A 15586-nucleotide genomic window follows, 5' to 3' on the forward strand; every position below is an offset into this window, starting at 1 on the left:
AGATAAAAGTTCGTCAAGATTTTAAAAAAATGTACATTTGGAATATGCAGGCAAGGTCTCAGTTTAGCATCTCTTCCAAAAGACAATGCAACACCTCAATAACAGAACAAATTGGTGGCCTAGATTTTTTTTTTAAATTCAGTCATGAGATGTGAGCATCGTTGGTAAAGCCAGCATTCATTACACATCCCCAATTATCCTCGAGAAGGTGGTGGTGAGCCGCCGCCTTGGACCACTGCAGTCCGTGTGGTGAAGGTACTCCCACAGTGCTGCTAGGTTGGAAGTTCCAGGATTTTGACCCAGTGACAATCAAGGAATGGCGATATATTTCCAAGTCAGGATGGCTTTGAGGGGAACTTGGAGGTGGTGGTGTTCCCTTGTCCTTCTAGGTGCGGATTTGGATTTGGAAGGTGCTGTCTAAGAAGCTTTCGCGGGTTGCTGCAGTGCATCTTGTAGATGGTACACACTGTAGCCAAGGTGCATCAGTGGTGGAGGGAGTGAATATTGAAGATGGTGGATGGGGTGCCAATCAAGCGGGCTGCTTTGTCCTGGATGCTGTTGAGCTACCGAGTGTTGCTGGATCAGCACTCATCCAGGCAAGTGCAGAGTATTCCATCACACTCCTGATTTGTGCCTTGTAGATGGTGGGAAGGCTTTGGGAGTCAGGAGCTATGTCCCTGTATTCTTATTTGGACCTGCGTGGCCTCTTTATCAGGCGATGCGGGCCATTCAAAATACCGCTCACGTACGGTTTTTACATTGAAATGCCGACAAGCCGGTTGCACAGGTTCCCAGGAACAGTGCGATTGCACACCTTGCAGAGAACACTGGTCAAGATGCGCTTCACTTGCTGCAGAATACCCAGCTTCTGACCTGCTCTTGTAGCCACAGTATTTATGTGGCTAGTCCAGTTAAGTTTCTGGTCAATGGTGACCCCCAGGATGTTGATGGTGGGGGATTTGGCAATGATAATGCCATTGAATGTCAAGGGGAGGTAGTTATATTCTCTCTTGTTGGAGATGTCCATTGCCTGGTACTTGTATGGCATGAATGTTACTTGTCACTCATCAGCCTATGAACGTTGTTCAGGTCTTACTGCATATGGGCACAGATTGCTTCATTATCTATGAATGGCACTGAACATTATGCAATCATCAGCGAACATCTCCACTTCTGACCTTCTGATTATGTGCTCAAGTCCCTGGAGGGGATCTTTTACCCAAGTCCTTCTGACTCAAAGGAATGCTACATAGGGCCTAGCATACACTCAACAACTTGCGTTTATACAGTATTAATGCAGAAAGATGTCCCAAAGCACTTCACTGAGGCATAAGGAGAAATTGATACCAAGTCATAGGAGTGCGAAACATCTTGAGCAGAGGTGGATTTTAAGGAGAAGGAGGAGTTAAAGGGTTTAGGGAGAGAATTCTAGTGTGTGGCTTAGGTGGCTGATGGAGCAAAGAGAGGGGATGCACAAGAGACTGGAGTCAGAGGAATGAAAGGGGGCAAGGTTTATGGCTGGAGGTTATAGAAATATATAGTTATATAGAGGTTATATTTTGTATTACTACCAAAATAGCAAACCAAATCTCACTTCACTGGTACTTTGTTATACAACATGGAATACAGGTTGGACCTCCCTTATCCGACATGATTCTGGTGGCCGGGGATACATGCGCAGAACGCGGCCGACCGAAACGTGGCCTACCAGGGACCGCGAACCTCCTCCCCCACCCCCCACCTCGGGCTGACCTCCCTTTATCCGGTAAAATCCCTTATTCGGCACAGGCCAGGTCCCGAGCGTGCTGGATAAGGGAGGTTCAATCTGTACCCATTTTGGGAATTCTTAAAATTTCCAATGCTACACTACAGGAGAATAGCCCCGGTCTTCACTTGACATGGTAGCTAGCCCACAGTATGGTCTCTGTTACCCTGTAGCCACCATCACCCTCATTCCACGACAAGTTAACCATCAATTATACAAAATGTGGGTTGGTATCAATTTCAGGGTTGAGATGTTATTCACAAACTGCCCACACTAAGTCATCAAAACTCCAAACTGGTTTACTGCCGTGTAACCCACATAAGGCATATTTACTGTTTTCAAAGTTCAAAACCCATCCTGGAGTATTTACTTTTTCTTTCTTTATTTTGTTATCCAGATTTACGTCTGTATGCATTTGACTGGTCAATCACTTCCCACCCCAAAACCAAACAATTTAAGCTGCGAATGTTTAATGCAGCATCAGATACTATTCCGAACTCAAAGGCTTTAATAAAAAAACTTTCATACAAAAGGTCTCTTCTATCCCTTTGTCTCCTTCACAAATGCCACAAACCATTTACCAACTGATTTGGGTGTGTTGACAGAATACTTTAAACCTCCATTGCCACAACCACAGTATAGGACAGAAATCCATGATTTTATCAAAGTGTTATCAGAACTTGAGATTGAAGTAAAGGTCTGTTCATCATTTTGTTGCAGCTTCCATTTTTATTCGACAGAAAATTCTACTTCTAACCAAGGAATAAGGTAAATGATTTGTTGTGGCACAGCATCTCATGACAATGCCATAGTTTTGACTTTCTAGCAATATCTTTTCAGTTTTTCCTCTTTCATCGGCACAAATTTCAAATTTTAATAATTTGTGCGTTTCAATACATCTGTGTCCTGCCTTTTGCAGTGCATTGCAGAGTGAAGGAATTTGTCAGATAGTTACTGTCGGAGCTGATCATACAGTTAGCAATTGCTCAGTTTCCCTTTGTAAAATTCGAGATTGAATGGAAGTGATAGTGAGCAAAGCTCCCGTTTGGTGGGGCGGGGGAAGAAATGAACGGATTGTAACAAAGCATCCATGGTAACTGCCCTGAAGTGGGGCTTTCGAGCTCTGCTATAATTAAAGGGTTAAGAATGGGTCTCGGAACTAAAAAGAGCTTTGTAGTGATCAACGTTACAAGCTGTGTAACCCGAGGACAATTACAAATAGCCAAACTGTTGAACCACAGGAGGCCCAGATAAACAGGGCACGGAATCAAAAGTGACACGTTGGAGAAACTCCATCTGTTATGAAACATAGACGGATGATTGTGTAATGCGAAACGGAATTAGTCAAGCAGCAATTGTGCACGCAGGCTTTGGGCCAATTAAATGGCATAGGAGGGCAGTGCACGAGGTCAACATGCATCGTTAAGTGTATAAAAGGTTGCTTGGAACTTTGTATCATTGGAGAAGCCTGGCTTATAGACAAGCCAGCAGGCAGGTTCTCCACCGGTGCAAAATAAAGAATACTTGAACCTTCGAACCCAGACCTGGTGTTGAGTGTTTATTTTAAATACTCCACTACAGCCCCATGATTTTCAGTCATCTTTGTTGTGCCACATCACTTGCCGTACAAATATCATAAGGAGTAGGAGTAGGCCATACGGCCCCTCGTGCCTGCTCCGCCCTTCAATAAGATCATGGCTGATCTGATCCTGGCCTCAGCTCCACTTGCCTGCCCGCTCCCCATAACCCTTGACTCTCTTATTGCTCAAAAATCTGTCTATTTCCACCTTAAATACATTCAATGACCCAGCCTCCACAGCTTTCTAGAGCAGAGAATTCCAAAGATTCATGACCCTTAGAAAAATTTCCTCATTTCAGTTTCAAATGGGCCCCTAGTTCTAGATTCTTCCACGAGTGGAAACATCCTCTCTGCATCTACCCTGTCACGCCGCCTCAGAATCTTATAAGTTTCAATAAGATCACCTCTCATTCTTCTAAACTCCAATGAGTTATAGGTGCAAACTGCTCAACCTTTCTTCATATGACAACCCCTTCATCTCAGGAATCAACTTCGTGAACCTTCTCTGAACTGCCTCCAATGAAAGAATATCCCTCTTTAAATAATACACATGCAATGATGAGATCAACAGATCAGTATGTTGGACTATGGAAGAAAGCTTCATAACTGTTATGTATGCAACACCTTATAACCAGCATTCTATCGCCACCAGAGGACGCATCTGTTGGAGTCCCAAGGGATCCCAGCATCCCTTGGGAGCACTACATAGAAGCAGGCCTCCCATGCTGTGCCGACACTCTGGAGTCAGAATAAAGAGACTAAGGTCACACTTACTCAAGTCTACGGTACTCAGTCACATTGCTTTATCTGAGACATAACTGGCGACGAGTAATAGATAACGAACCATCATGCGAAAATGCAGAGAACTATTAGTACCCTGGAGAAATTCTCAGAAGGCGACGATTGGAAAGCCTTCATGGAGCGACTCGACCAATACTTCGTGGCCAACGAGCTGGAAGGGAATGAGAACGCTGTCAAACGAAGGGCGATCCTCCTCACCGTCTGCAGGGCAACAACCTATGTCCTCATGAAGAATCTTCTTGCTGCGGTGAAACCAACAACCAAATTGTATGAAGAACTGTGTATGCTGGTCCGGGAGCACCTAAATCCGAAGAAACGCGTTCTGATGGCAAGGTATCGATTTTATACATGTCAACGGTCTGAAGGCCAGGAAGTGACGAGCTACGTCGCCGAACTAAGGCGCTTTGCAGGACAATGCGAATTCGGTGGATTCCTGGAGCAAGTGCCAAGAGACTTTTTTGTGCTTGGCATTGGCCATGAGGTTATCCTTCGCAAATTATTGATTATTGAAACACCGAACCTGAGCAAAGCCATAACAATAGCCCAGGCATTTATGTCCACCAACGATAACACCAAACAAATTTTGCAGCATAAAGATGCATCGGCAAGTACTGTACACAAAGTAACGTCATTTTCAGGCAGGAATGCATATGGCAGAACGTACAAGCCTGCAGCTGCACGACCTCAGATGACTCAGAATCTGCCATCGTGAGAATGCGAGGCAATTAACACCTTGTTGGCGCTGCGGAGGTGATCATTGAGCCCATCAATGCCGCTTCAAACACTATGCGTGCAAAGGCTGTGGAACAATGGGACACCTCCAGCAAATGTGCAGACAAGCTGCAAACCACCACGTTGCAGAGGAAGACCAATCCATGGCAGATCGAACTGAACTAGAGACTTGAACCGAGGAGGCATCAGTGTAAGAGGTACACACCTTCACCACGAAATGTCCAATCATGTTAAAAGTTGAACTGAACGGAATTCCAGTATCCATGGAATTGGACACGGGTGCGAGGTAGTCTATCATGAGCAAAAAGGCCTTCGAGAGGCAGTGGTGCAACAAGGCACAAAGGCCCAAGCTAATCCCTATTCATACCAAGCTGAGAACTTACACTAAAGAGCTGATTACTGTAATTGGCAGTGCAGCAGTAAAAGTCTCCTATGATGGAGCGGTGCACGAACTACCACTATGGATTGTACCAGGAAATGGCCCCACATTGTTCGGCAGAAGCTGGCTGGGAAAAATCCGCTGAAACTGGGATGACATCCGAGCGCTTTTGTCAGTTGACGACGCCTCACGTGCCCAGGTTTTGAGCAAGTTCCCATCGTTGTTTGAGCCAGGCATCGGAAATTTCTCTGGGGCAAAGGTGCAGATCCACTTGGTTCCCGGTACACGACCCATCTACCACAAGGCACGTGCGGTGCCATACATGATGCGAGAGAAAGTGGAGATCGAGCTGGACAGGCTGCAAGAGAGGGCATCATCGCGCCAGTTGAGTTCAATGAGTGGGCCAGTCTGATTGTTCCGGTTCTCAAGGGCGATGACACGGTCAGAATTTGTGGGGACTATAAAGTAACGATTAACCATTTTTCGCTGCAGGACCAGTACCCGCTACCAAAGACAAACTACCTATTTGCGATGCTGGCAGGAGGCAAGACGTTCACCAAGTTGGACCTGACCTTGGCCTACATGACGCAGGAGCTGGCGGAATTTTCGAAAAGCCTCACCTGCATCAACACACACAAAGGTTTGTTCATCTACAATAGATGCCCGTTTGGGATTCGATCGGCCGCGGCTATTTTTCAAAGGAACATGGAGAGTCTGCTAAAGTCGGTTCCGCGCACCGTGGTTTTCCAGGACGACATATTGATCACGGGTCGGGACATCATCGAACACTTGCAGAACCTGAAAGAGGTTCTAAGTCGGCTAGATCGTGTGAAACTCAGGTTGAAACGCTAGAAGTGTGTTTTCCTGGCGTCAGAGGTCGAGTTCTTAGGGAGAAGAATCGCTGCAGACGGCATCAGACCCACCGACGCAAAGGCGGAGTCCATCAAGAACGCGCCGAGACCACAGAACGTGACGGAGCTGCAGTCGTTCCTGGGACTCGTCAATTATTTTGGTAATTTCCTACCTGGGTTAAGCACCTTGCTAGAACCTCTACATGTGTTGCTACACAAGGGAGATGACTGGGTTTGGGGGAAATCACAAGAGACTGCTTTTGAGAAAGCCAGAAATTTGTTATGTTCCAACAAACTGTTTGTTCTGGATGACCCATGTAAACATTTAGCGCTAGCTTGCGATGCGTCTTCGTATGGGGTCGGGTGTGTATTACAACAAGTAAACGAATCGGGAACATTGCAACCGGTCGCTTATGCGTCCAGAAGTTTGTCCAAGGCCGAAAGGGCCTACAGCATGATTGAAAAAGCAGCTCTGGCATGTGTTTACGGGGTGAAAAAAATGCACCAGAATCTGTTTGGGCTTAAGTTTGAGTTAGAAACCGACCATAAACTGCTCATCGCTATTCTGAGAGAGCAAAGGTATTAATACCAATGCCTCTGCTCGCATCCAAAGATGGGCACTCACGCTGTCTGCATATAACTATGTAATTCGCCACAGGCCAGGCACAGAGAACTGTGCTGATGCTCTCAGTCGGCTACCACTGCCCACCACCGGGGTGGAAATAGCACAGCCTGCAGACTTGCTCTTGGTGGTGGATGCATTTGAAAACGAAAAGTCACCCGTTACGGGCCACCAGATCAGGACCTGGACCAGCCAGGATCCTTTACTGTCCCTTATAAAAAAAAAACTGTGTCCTCCATGGGAGCTGGTCCAGCGTCCCTGTGAAGATGCATGAAGAGATCAAGCAGTTCCAGCGGCGCAAAGACAAAATGTCCACACAGGCAGGACTATCTTTTGTGGGGTAATCGCGTGGTTTTGCCTAAGAAAGGCAGGGAAACGTTCATTCGCGACCTACACAGTACCCACCCAGGCATAGTAATGATGAAAGCTATAGCCAGATCCCATGTGTGGTGGCCCGGCATCGACTCAGATTTAGAGTCTTGCGTGCGCCAATGCAACATTTACTCTGAGTCACCATTAAGTTTGTGGTCATGGCCCTCCAAACCGTGGTCTAGGATCCACATTGACTTTGCTGGCCCGTTTCTAGGCAAAATGTTTTTGGTTGTTGTGGATGCTTATTCAAAATGGATTGAGAGTGTAATAATGTCTATAAGCATGTCCACTGCCACCATCGAAAGCCTACGAACCATGTTTGCCATGCACGGCCTACCTGATGTCCTTGTCAGCGACAATGGGCCCTGCTTCACCAGTGCTGAATTCCAGGAATTCATGACCCACAATGGGATCAAGCACGTCTCATCTGCCCCATTCAAGCCCGCATCTAACGGCCAGGCAGAACGGGCAGTCCAAACCATCAAACAAAGCTTGAAACGTGTGTCGGAAGGTTCCCTGCAGACCCGCCTGTCCCGAGTCCTGCTCAGCTACCGCACAAGACCTCACTCGCTCACCGGGGTTCCCCCGCCGAACTGCTCATGAAAAGGGCAATCAAGACAAGGCTCTCTCTAGTCCACCCTGATCTCCATGATCATGTTGAGGGCAGGCAGTATCAACAAAGCATGTACCATGATCGCGCAAATTTGTCATGCGATATTGAAGTCAATGACCCTGTATTTGTATTCAACTATGGACATGGTCCCAAATGGCTTGCTGGCACGGTCGTAGCCAAAGAAGGGAGTAGGGTGTTTGAGGTCAAACTTGCAAATGGACTAACTTGCAGAAAGCATTTGGACCAAACCAAACTGCCACGAGCAACCCGAGGAGGACACCACCAACTTCGACCCTCCTATACACACACAAGTGGCAACCGACATCACGGTTGACCACGAAGCTGAATTCATCATCTCCAGCAGCCCAGCGAAGGCCCAAGCAACTCACCTGCACCTGCGTTTGTACCGAGACGATCAACTCGGGAGCGGAAAGCCCCAGATCGTCTCACCCTGTAAATAAGTGTACTATTGACTTTTTTTGGGGGGCGGGGGAAAAGAGTGATGTTATGTATGCAACAGCTTGTAACCTGCATTCTACCGCCACCAGAGGGCGCATCTGTTGGAGTCCCAAGGGATCCCAGCATCCCTTGGGAGCACTGCATATAAATAAGCAGGCCTCCTATGCTGTGCCGGCACTCTGGAGTTAGAATAAAAAGAGACCAAGTACACTTACTCAAGTCTACATTGAGGTACTCAGTCACATTGCTTTATTTGAGACATAACAATAACCACTTACCTTCCTTTTTAATTTTATCATTGATGTTGTTAATGTAAATTGTCTGATTCGGTCGGATATCCATTGCTCGTGTCTTCAAGTTAATCCAAAGCTTAAGTTTAAAAAGAAAATTTAAAAAATTAAGAAACTACAATGTCAACTAATTATCACAACAGAAAATATCCATTCAGCTGCATCAGCCCCTCCCCTCCTCCTCCAACCACCCCCATCCACCCCTCAAGCCAAACTTCCTGCAGGCTCAGCCTGCCCTAACCCACATCATTCTCTGGTTTCTCTCCCATCAACAACTCAACTTCCCTTCCTGGTCCCCACGCGAGCTGATATTGAAAAGTGGTTCTCTCTCCTTAGGTACTGTCCCCCTCCCTTAAAACCCACCAGCATCACCCCTACTCAAATAAATCCATCCTCAAGTCCTCTACAGCCCCAAGTCCAACTTCCTTTCTTCTCCAAAGTCCTTGAACATGTTTTTTCTTCCTAAATGCATGCCCATCTTTTCAGCAACTCCAAGTTTGAATCTCTCCAATCAGGTTTCCAACCCTGCCTCAGCAGTGAAACAAACCTAACCAAAGTCACAAATGCTTTCCTCGCTTACTGTGACCTTGGTACACTATGTCTCCTGGTCCTCCCTGCAGCCTTTGACCACACCATTTCCTCCAATGCCTCTCCTCCACTGTCCAGCTTAGTGAGATTCCACTCTTGACCAATCTAACATACATGAGCATCTCCACAAGTGGTTTCTCACCACACCGTTACCTCTGCAGTCAACCACATAGCAGCCCGTGTCTTTCCTCTCTCATTTATACGCTGCCCTCAGATTATGGGGTTATCTTCCACATGTATGCTGACAACACCCAGCTCTACCTCTCTATTATCTCCCTCGAACTTTCCACCGCACACGTCAAGTTGTTTGTTTGCTATCCAATCATGGTTGCGCCACAATTTCTTCGTGTTAAACTGTAAAGCTTGAAGCCACCTCCATCACAAATAATGTCTGCCTCCACCTTTGATACACTGCTCACCTCTGCCCATCTACCACTGAAATGCTTGTCCACCTACCACTGAAATCCTCATCCACATCAAACTCTACTATTTCAATGCTCTCCTGGTCAATCTCCACACTAAACTCGAGCTTATCCAAAACTATGCTCCCTGTATCCTATCGGGTACCAAGTCCTGCTCACCTATCACCAATTCCACTTTAAAATTCTCGTGTTTAAATCCCTTCATAGCCTTGCCCTTCTTCATCTCTAGCTTCCTCCAGCCCGACAACTCTATTGCTCTAACTCTGATCTTTCGAGCATCCCTCCTCCTTCAGCCTTACCATTGGCAGCCATTCTTATAGCCATAATGAGAGAGGATAGCCTTATACACTATAATTAACTACCCACTCTCCTCCACCATGCTTTCCTCCTCCAAAACCCTCCTTTTCCTAATAGCTCCTTTGGCTCAGCATCCATTTTATTTCTCACTACCTCTGCAAAGTGCCACGGGACATTTCTCTACATTAAAACACTATAAATGTAAGTTGTTGTTGGAACAAAATCAGTTCTCTCCTGACCTCGCCATTCATCTCAGGCTTTTGTTTTACTTCTAGAACTCCACTAATAGTACTGAATGTGCCCAAGCATAATCCCAGCCACATTTCCTATCGGTATGGGTGGAGCTACGGAATACCAAAGGGCAGAAAACACTAGTGGGAGTTGTGTACAGACCTCCAAACAAGTAGTAGTGATGTTGGGGAGGGCAAACAGGAAATTAGGGGTGCATGCAATAAAGGTGCAGCAGTTATCATGGGTGACTTTAATATGCATATAGATTGGGCTAACCAAACTGGAAACAATACGGTGGAGGAGGATTTCCTGGAGTGCATAAGGGATGGTTTTCTAGACCAATATGTCGAGGAACCAACTGGGGGGAGGCCATCTTAGACTGGGTGTTGTGTAATGAGAGGGGATTAATTAGCAATCTCATTGTGCGAGGCCCCTTGGGGAAGAGCGACCATAATATGGTGGAATTCTGCATTAGGATGGAGAATGAAACAGTTAATTCAGAGACCATGGTCCAGAACTTAAAGAAGGGTAACTTTGAAGGTATGAAGCGTGAATTGGCTAGGATAGATTGGCGAATGATACTTAAGGGATTGACAGTGGATGGGCAATGGCAGACATTTAGAGACCGCATGGATGAACTACAACAATTGTACATCCTTGTCTGGCGTAAAAATAAAAAAGGGAAGGTGGCTCAACCATGGCTATCAAGGGAAATCAGGGATAGTATTAAAGCCAAGGAAATGGCATACAAATTGGCCAGAAATAGCAGCGAACCCAGGGACTGGGAGAAATTTAGAACTCAGCAGAGGAGGACAAAGGGTTTGATTAGGGCAGGGAAAATAGAGTACGAGAGGAAGCTTGCAGGGAACATTAAAATGGACTGCAAAAGCTTCTATAGATATGTAAAGAGAAAAAGGTTAGTAAAGACAAACGTAGGTCCCCTGCAGTCAGAATCAGGGGAAGTCATAACTGGGAACAAAGAAATGGCAGACCACTTTGGTTCAGTCGGTATTCACTAAGAAGGACACAAGCAACCTTCCGGATATAAAAGGGGTCAGAGGGTCTAGTAAGGAGGAGGAACTGAGGGAAATCCTTATTAGTTGGGAAATTGTGTTGGGGAAATTGATGGGATTGAAGGCCGATAAATCCCCAGGGCCTGATGGTCTGCATCCCAGAGTACTTAAGGAGGTGGCCTTGGAAATAGCAGGTGCATTGACAGTCATTTTCCAACATTCCATAGACTCTGGATCAGTTCCTATGGAGTGGAGGATAGCTAATGTAGCCCCACTTTTTAAAAAAGGAGGAAGAGAAAACAGGGAATTATAGACCGGTCAGCCTGACATCGGTAGTGAGTAAAATGGTGGAATCAATTATTAAGGATGTCATAGCAGTGCATTTGGAAAGAGGTGACATGATAGGTCCAAGTCAGCATGGATTTGTGAAAGGGAAATCATGCTTGACAAATCTTCTGGAATTTTTTGAGGATGTTTCCAGTAGAGTGGACAAGGGGGAACCAGTTGATGTGGTGTATTTGGACTTTCAGAAGGCTTTCGACAAGGTCCCACACAAGAGATTAATGTGCAAAGTTAAAGCACATGGGATTGGGGGTAGTGTGCTGACGTGGATTGAGAACTGGTTGGCAGACAGGAAGCAAAGAGTAGGAGTAAATGGGTGCTTTTCAGAATGGCAGGCAGTGACTAGTGGGGTACTGCAAGGTTCTGTGCTGGGGCCCCAGCTGTTTACATTGTACATTAATGATTAAGACGAGGGGATGAAATGTAGTATCTCCAAATTTGCGGATGACACTAAGTTGGATGGCAGTGTGAGCTGAGAGGAGGATGCTATGAGGCTGCAGAGTGACTTGGATAGGTTAGGTGAGTGGGCAAATGCATGGCAGATGAAGTATAATGTGGATAAATGTGAGGTTATCCACTTTGGTGATAAAAAGAGACAGACTATTATCTGAATGGTGACAGATTAGGAAAAGAGGAGGTGCAACGAGACCTGGGTGTCATGGTACATCAGTCATTGAAGGTTGGCATGCAGGTACAGCAGGCGGTTAAGAAAGTAAATGGCAAGTTGGCCTTTATAGCGAGGGGATTTGAGTACGGGGCAGGGAGGTGTTACTACAGTTGTACAGGGCCTTGGTGAGGCCACACCTGGAGTATTGTGTACAGTTTTGGTCTCCTAACTTGAGGAAGGACATTCTTGCTATTGAGGGAGTGCAGTGAAGGTTCACCAGACTAAGTCCCAGGATGGCAGGACTGACATATCAAGAAAGACTAGATCAACTGGGCTTGTATTCACTGGAGTTCAGAAGAATGAGAGGGGATCTCATAGAAACATTTAAAATTCTGACAGGTTTAGGCAGGTTAGATGCAGGAAGAATGTTCCCAATGTTGGGGAAATCCAGAACCAGTGGTCACAGTCTAAGGATAAGGGGTAAGCCATTTAGGACCGAGATGAGGAGAAACTTCTTCACCCAGAGAGTGGTGAACCTGTGGAATTCTCTACCACAGAAAGTTGTTGAGGCCAATTCACTAAATATATTTGAAAAGAAGTTAGATATAGTCCTTATTACTAGGGGGATCAAGGGGTATGGCGAGAAAGCAGGAATGGGGTACTGAAGTTGCATGTTCAGCCATGAACTCATTGAATGGCGGTGCAGGCTAGAAGGACCAAATGGCCCACTCCTGCACCTATTTTCTATGTTTCTAGGTTTCCTCCTCTGTTGACCTACTCTATGATGTCTCTACTCTATTGCCTCAAAAGTACAGTGATGTAGTGGAACACAGTAACTGTGATAGCAGGCGAGAGATTTTATTCAGGAATAGGCTTGATTTCCTTTTGTTGCCTTAATTTCTCTTTCACCATCCCCCATGTTAGCTCCTGACATCACCAATCAGGTAGATAAGACTGCTGAAGCACCGATATTGTTCATGTCAATAGATGCAATTGGACAGAACATTGCTAAAATCCCTGGCTTGAACCCCTGACTGGGAAGCGAGATTTGCTGCCGCTGGGCCACGGCTGACACTGAAATCTGGCGTTTTTAAACATTTGTACAAATTTGCGGATGACTGCAAAACGGCGCCGTGCCTGTACACACGGGCTGCTTCTGGAGAGGGTCGAACACAGCCAGAGGTCTGGATCCCGAGTGTTACCAGCTGCCTGTCTTCATCCGCACCGGGAGGCAGCTCAAGCTGCTGACGGTCTGACTGCGCGCTGTAGCCGGGCCTCCCGTACAAGGGGAAGCCGCTCTCCCGAGTTCCCAGACCGTGTCCTGACTCCGGCTCACGTGTGCCAGTAAAACAGACCCCGTCCGACTGCAACCGCGGAAAAGGTGCCTCTAAACACGGCCCGCAAAGCGGGGCCGCTGCCGCGCCGTTCCGCTGCCCTGCACCTCACCTCACCACCCGGTCACACGCGGATCCAGGCCAGGCTGCTTCTCGATCTTTCCCCACTCCGGCTTGCGCAGCCAGCAGCGAGCGGCGCGCGCTTATGACATCATCAGGGTGCTGAGCCCAGACCCGCTCTTGGCGCCAAAGCCAGACAATGCACTCAACTGCTGTTCCCACAATCCACCAGCTCGCATGCCATGGTCAGTCACGTTTTTGCATCCCTCCTTGGAGTGTCAGTTGTGGCTCAGTGGGTACCACTCTCACCTCTGAGTCAAAAGGTTCTGGGTTCAAGTTCCACTCCAGGGACTTTAGCACATAAATCTAGGCTGACAATTCAGTGCAGTGCTGCACTGTCGGAGGTGCCGTCGTGTGGATGAGATGTTAAACTGAGGCCTCGTCTGCCCTCTCAGGTGGATGTAAAAGATCCTATGACAGTATTTCGAAGAAGAGTTATCCCTGGTGTCCTGGCCAATATTTATCTCGGGATTGCTACCAGTGCCACGTGCTAGTCAGAGTAGATAGCGCAGATGAATACATGGCTTGAGCAGTGGTGCAGCAGGGAGGGATTCAAATTCTTGGGGCATTGGAACCGGTTCTGGGGGAGGTGGGACCAGTACAAACCGGGCGGTCTGCACCTGGGCAGGTCGGGAACCAATGTCCTTGGGGGAGTGTTTGCTAGTGCTGTTGGGGAGGAGTTAAACTAATATTGCAGGGGGATGGGAACCTATGCAGGGAGACAGAGGGAAACAAAAATGAGGCAAAAGCAAAAGACAGAAAGGAGATGAGGAAAAGTGGAGGGCAGAGAAACCCAAGGCAAAGAACAAAAAGGGCCACTGTACAGCAAAATTCTAGAAGGACAAAGGGTGTTAAAAAAGCAAGCCTGAAGGCTTTGTGTCTTAATGCAAGGAGTATCCGCAATAAGGTGGATGAATTAACTGTGCAAATAGATGTTAACAAATATGATGTGATTGGGATTACGGAGACGTAGCTCCAGGATGATCAGGGCTGGGAACTCAACATCCAGGGGTATTCAACATTCAGGAAGGATAGAATAAAAGGAAAAGGAGGTGGGGTAGCATTGCTGGTTAAAGAGGAGATTAATGCAATAGTTAGGAAAGACATTAGCTTGGATGATGTGGAATCTATATGGGTAGAGCTGCAGAACACTAAAGGGCAAAAATCGTTAGTGGGAGTTGTGTACAGACCTCCAAACAGTAGTAGTGATGTTGGGGAGGGCATCAAACAGGAAATTAGGAGTGCATGCAATAAAGGTGCAGCAGTTATAATGGGTGACTTTAATATGCACATAGATTGGGCTAGCCAAACTGGAAGCAATACAGTGGAGGAGGATTTCCTGGAGTGCATAAGGGATGGTTTTCTAGACCAATATGTCGAGGAACCAACTAGGGGGGAGGCCATCTTAGACTGGGTGTTGTGTAATGAGAGAGAATTAATTAGCAATCTCATTGTGCGAGGCCCCTTGGGGAAGAGTGACCATAATATGGTGGAATTCTGCATTAGGATGGAGAATGAAACAGTTAATTCAGAGACCATGGTCCAGAACTTAAAGAAGGGTAACTTTGAAGGTATGAGGCATGAATTGGCTAAGATAGATTGGCTAATGATACTTAAGGGGTTGACTGTGGATGGGCAATGGCAGACATTTAGAGACCGCATGGATGAATTACAACAATTGTACATTCCTGTCTGGCGTAAAAATAAAAAAGGGAAGGTGGCTCAACCGTGGCTATCTAGGGAAATCAGGGATAGTATTAAAGCCAAGGAAATGACATACAAATTGGCCAGAAATAGCAGCGAACCTGGGGACTGGGAGAAATTTAGAACTCAGCAGAGGAGGACAAAGGGTTTGATTAGGGCAGGGAAAATGGAGTACGAGAAGAAGCTTGCAGGGAACATTAAGGCGGATTGCAAAAGTTTCTATAGGTATGTAAAGAGAAAAAGGTTAGTAAAGACAAACGTAGGTCCCCTGCAGTCAGAATCAGGGGAAGTCATAACGGGGAACAAAGAAATGGCAGACCAATTGAACAAGTACTTTGGTTCAGTATTCACTAAGGAGGACACAAATAACCTTCCGGATATAAAAGTGGTCAGAGGGTCTAGTAAGGAGGAGGAACTAAGGGAAATCTTTATTAGTCGGGAAATTGTGTTGGGGAAATTGATGGG

At 46.5% G+C, this 15586-nt stretch overlaps 1 protein-coding gene across 2 annotated transcripts in view; it reads right to left on the reverse strand.

Moving 5' to 3' along the window:
* Nucleotides 1-13513, reverse strand: part of snrpb2 (small nuclear ribonucleoprotein polypeptide B2) — a 28847-nt gene extending 15334 nt beyond the window's left edge. Inside the window, exons 1-2 of one of the 2 annotated variants that reach the window (XM_070900488.1) lie at nucleotides 13410-13513; nucleotides 8452-8542 (exon numbers count right to left, since the gene is read on the reverse strand). In XM_070900488.1, coding sequence (XP_070756589.1) covers nucleotides 8452-8515 — 64 coding nt within the window. In that variant the 5' untranslated portion in view covers nucleotides 8516-8542; nucleotides 13410-13513. Of the gene's footprint in view, nucleotides 1-8451; nucleotides 8543-13404 lie in introns of both variants that reach the window. The other variant, XM_070900489.1, reaches the window with a different exon arrangement.
* Between the last annotated feature and the right edge of the window lie 2073 nt (nucleotides 13514-15586).

This window comes from Pristiophorus japonicus, chromosome 15, assembly GCF_044704955.1.
Source record: "Pristiophorus japonicus isolate sPriJap1 chromosome 15, sPriJap1.hap1, whole genome shotgun sequence".
Classification (NCBI taxonomy): domain Eukaryota; kingdom Metazoa; phylum Chordata; class Chondrichthyes; family Pristiophoridae; genus Pristiophorus; species Pristiophorus japonicus.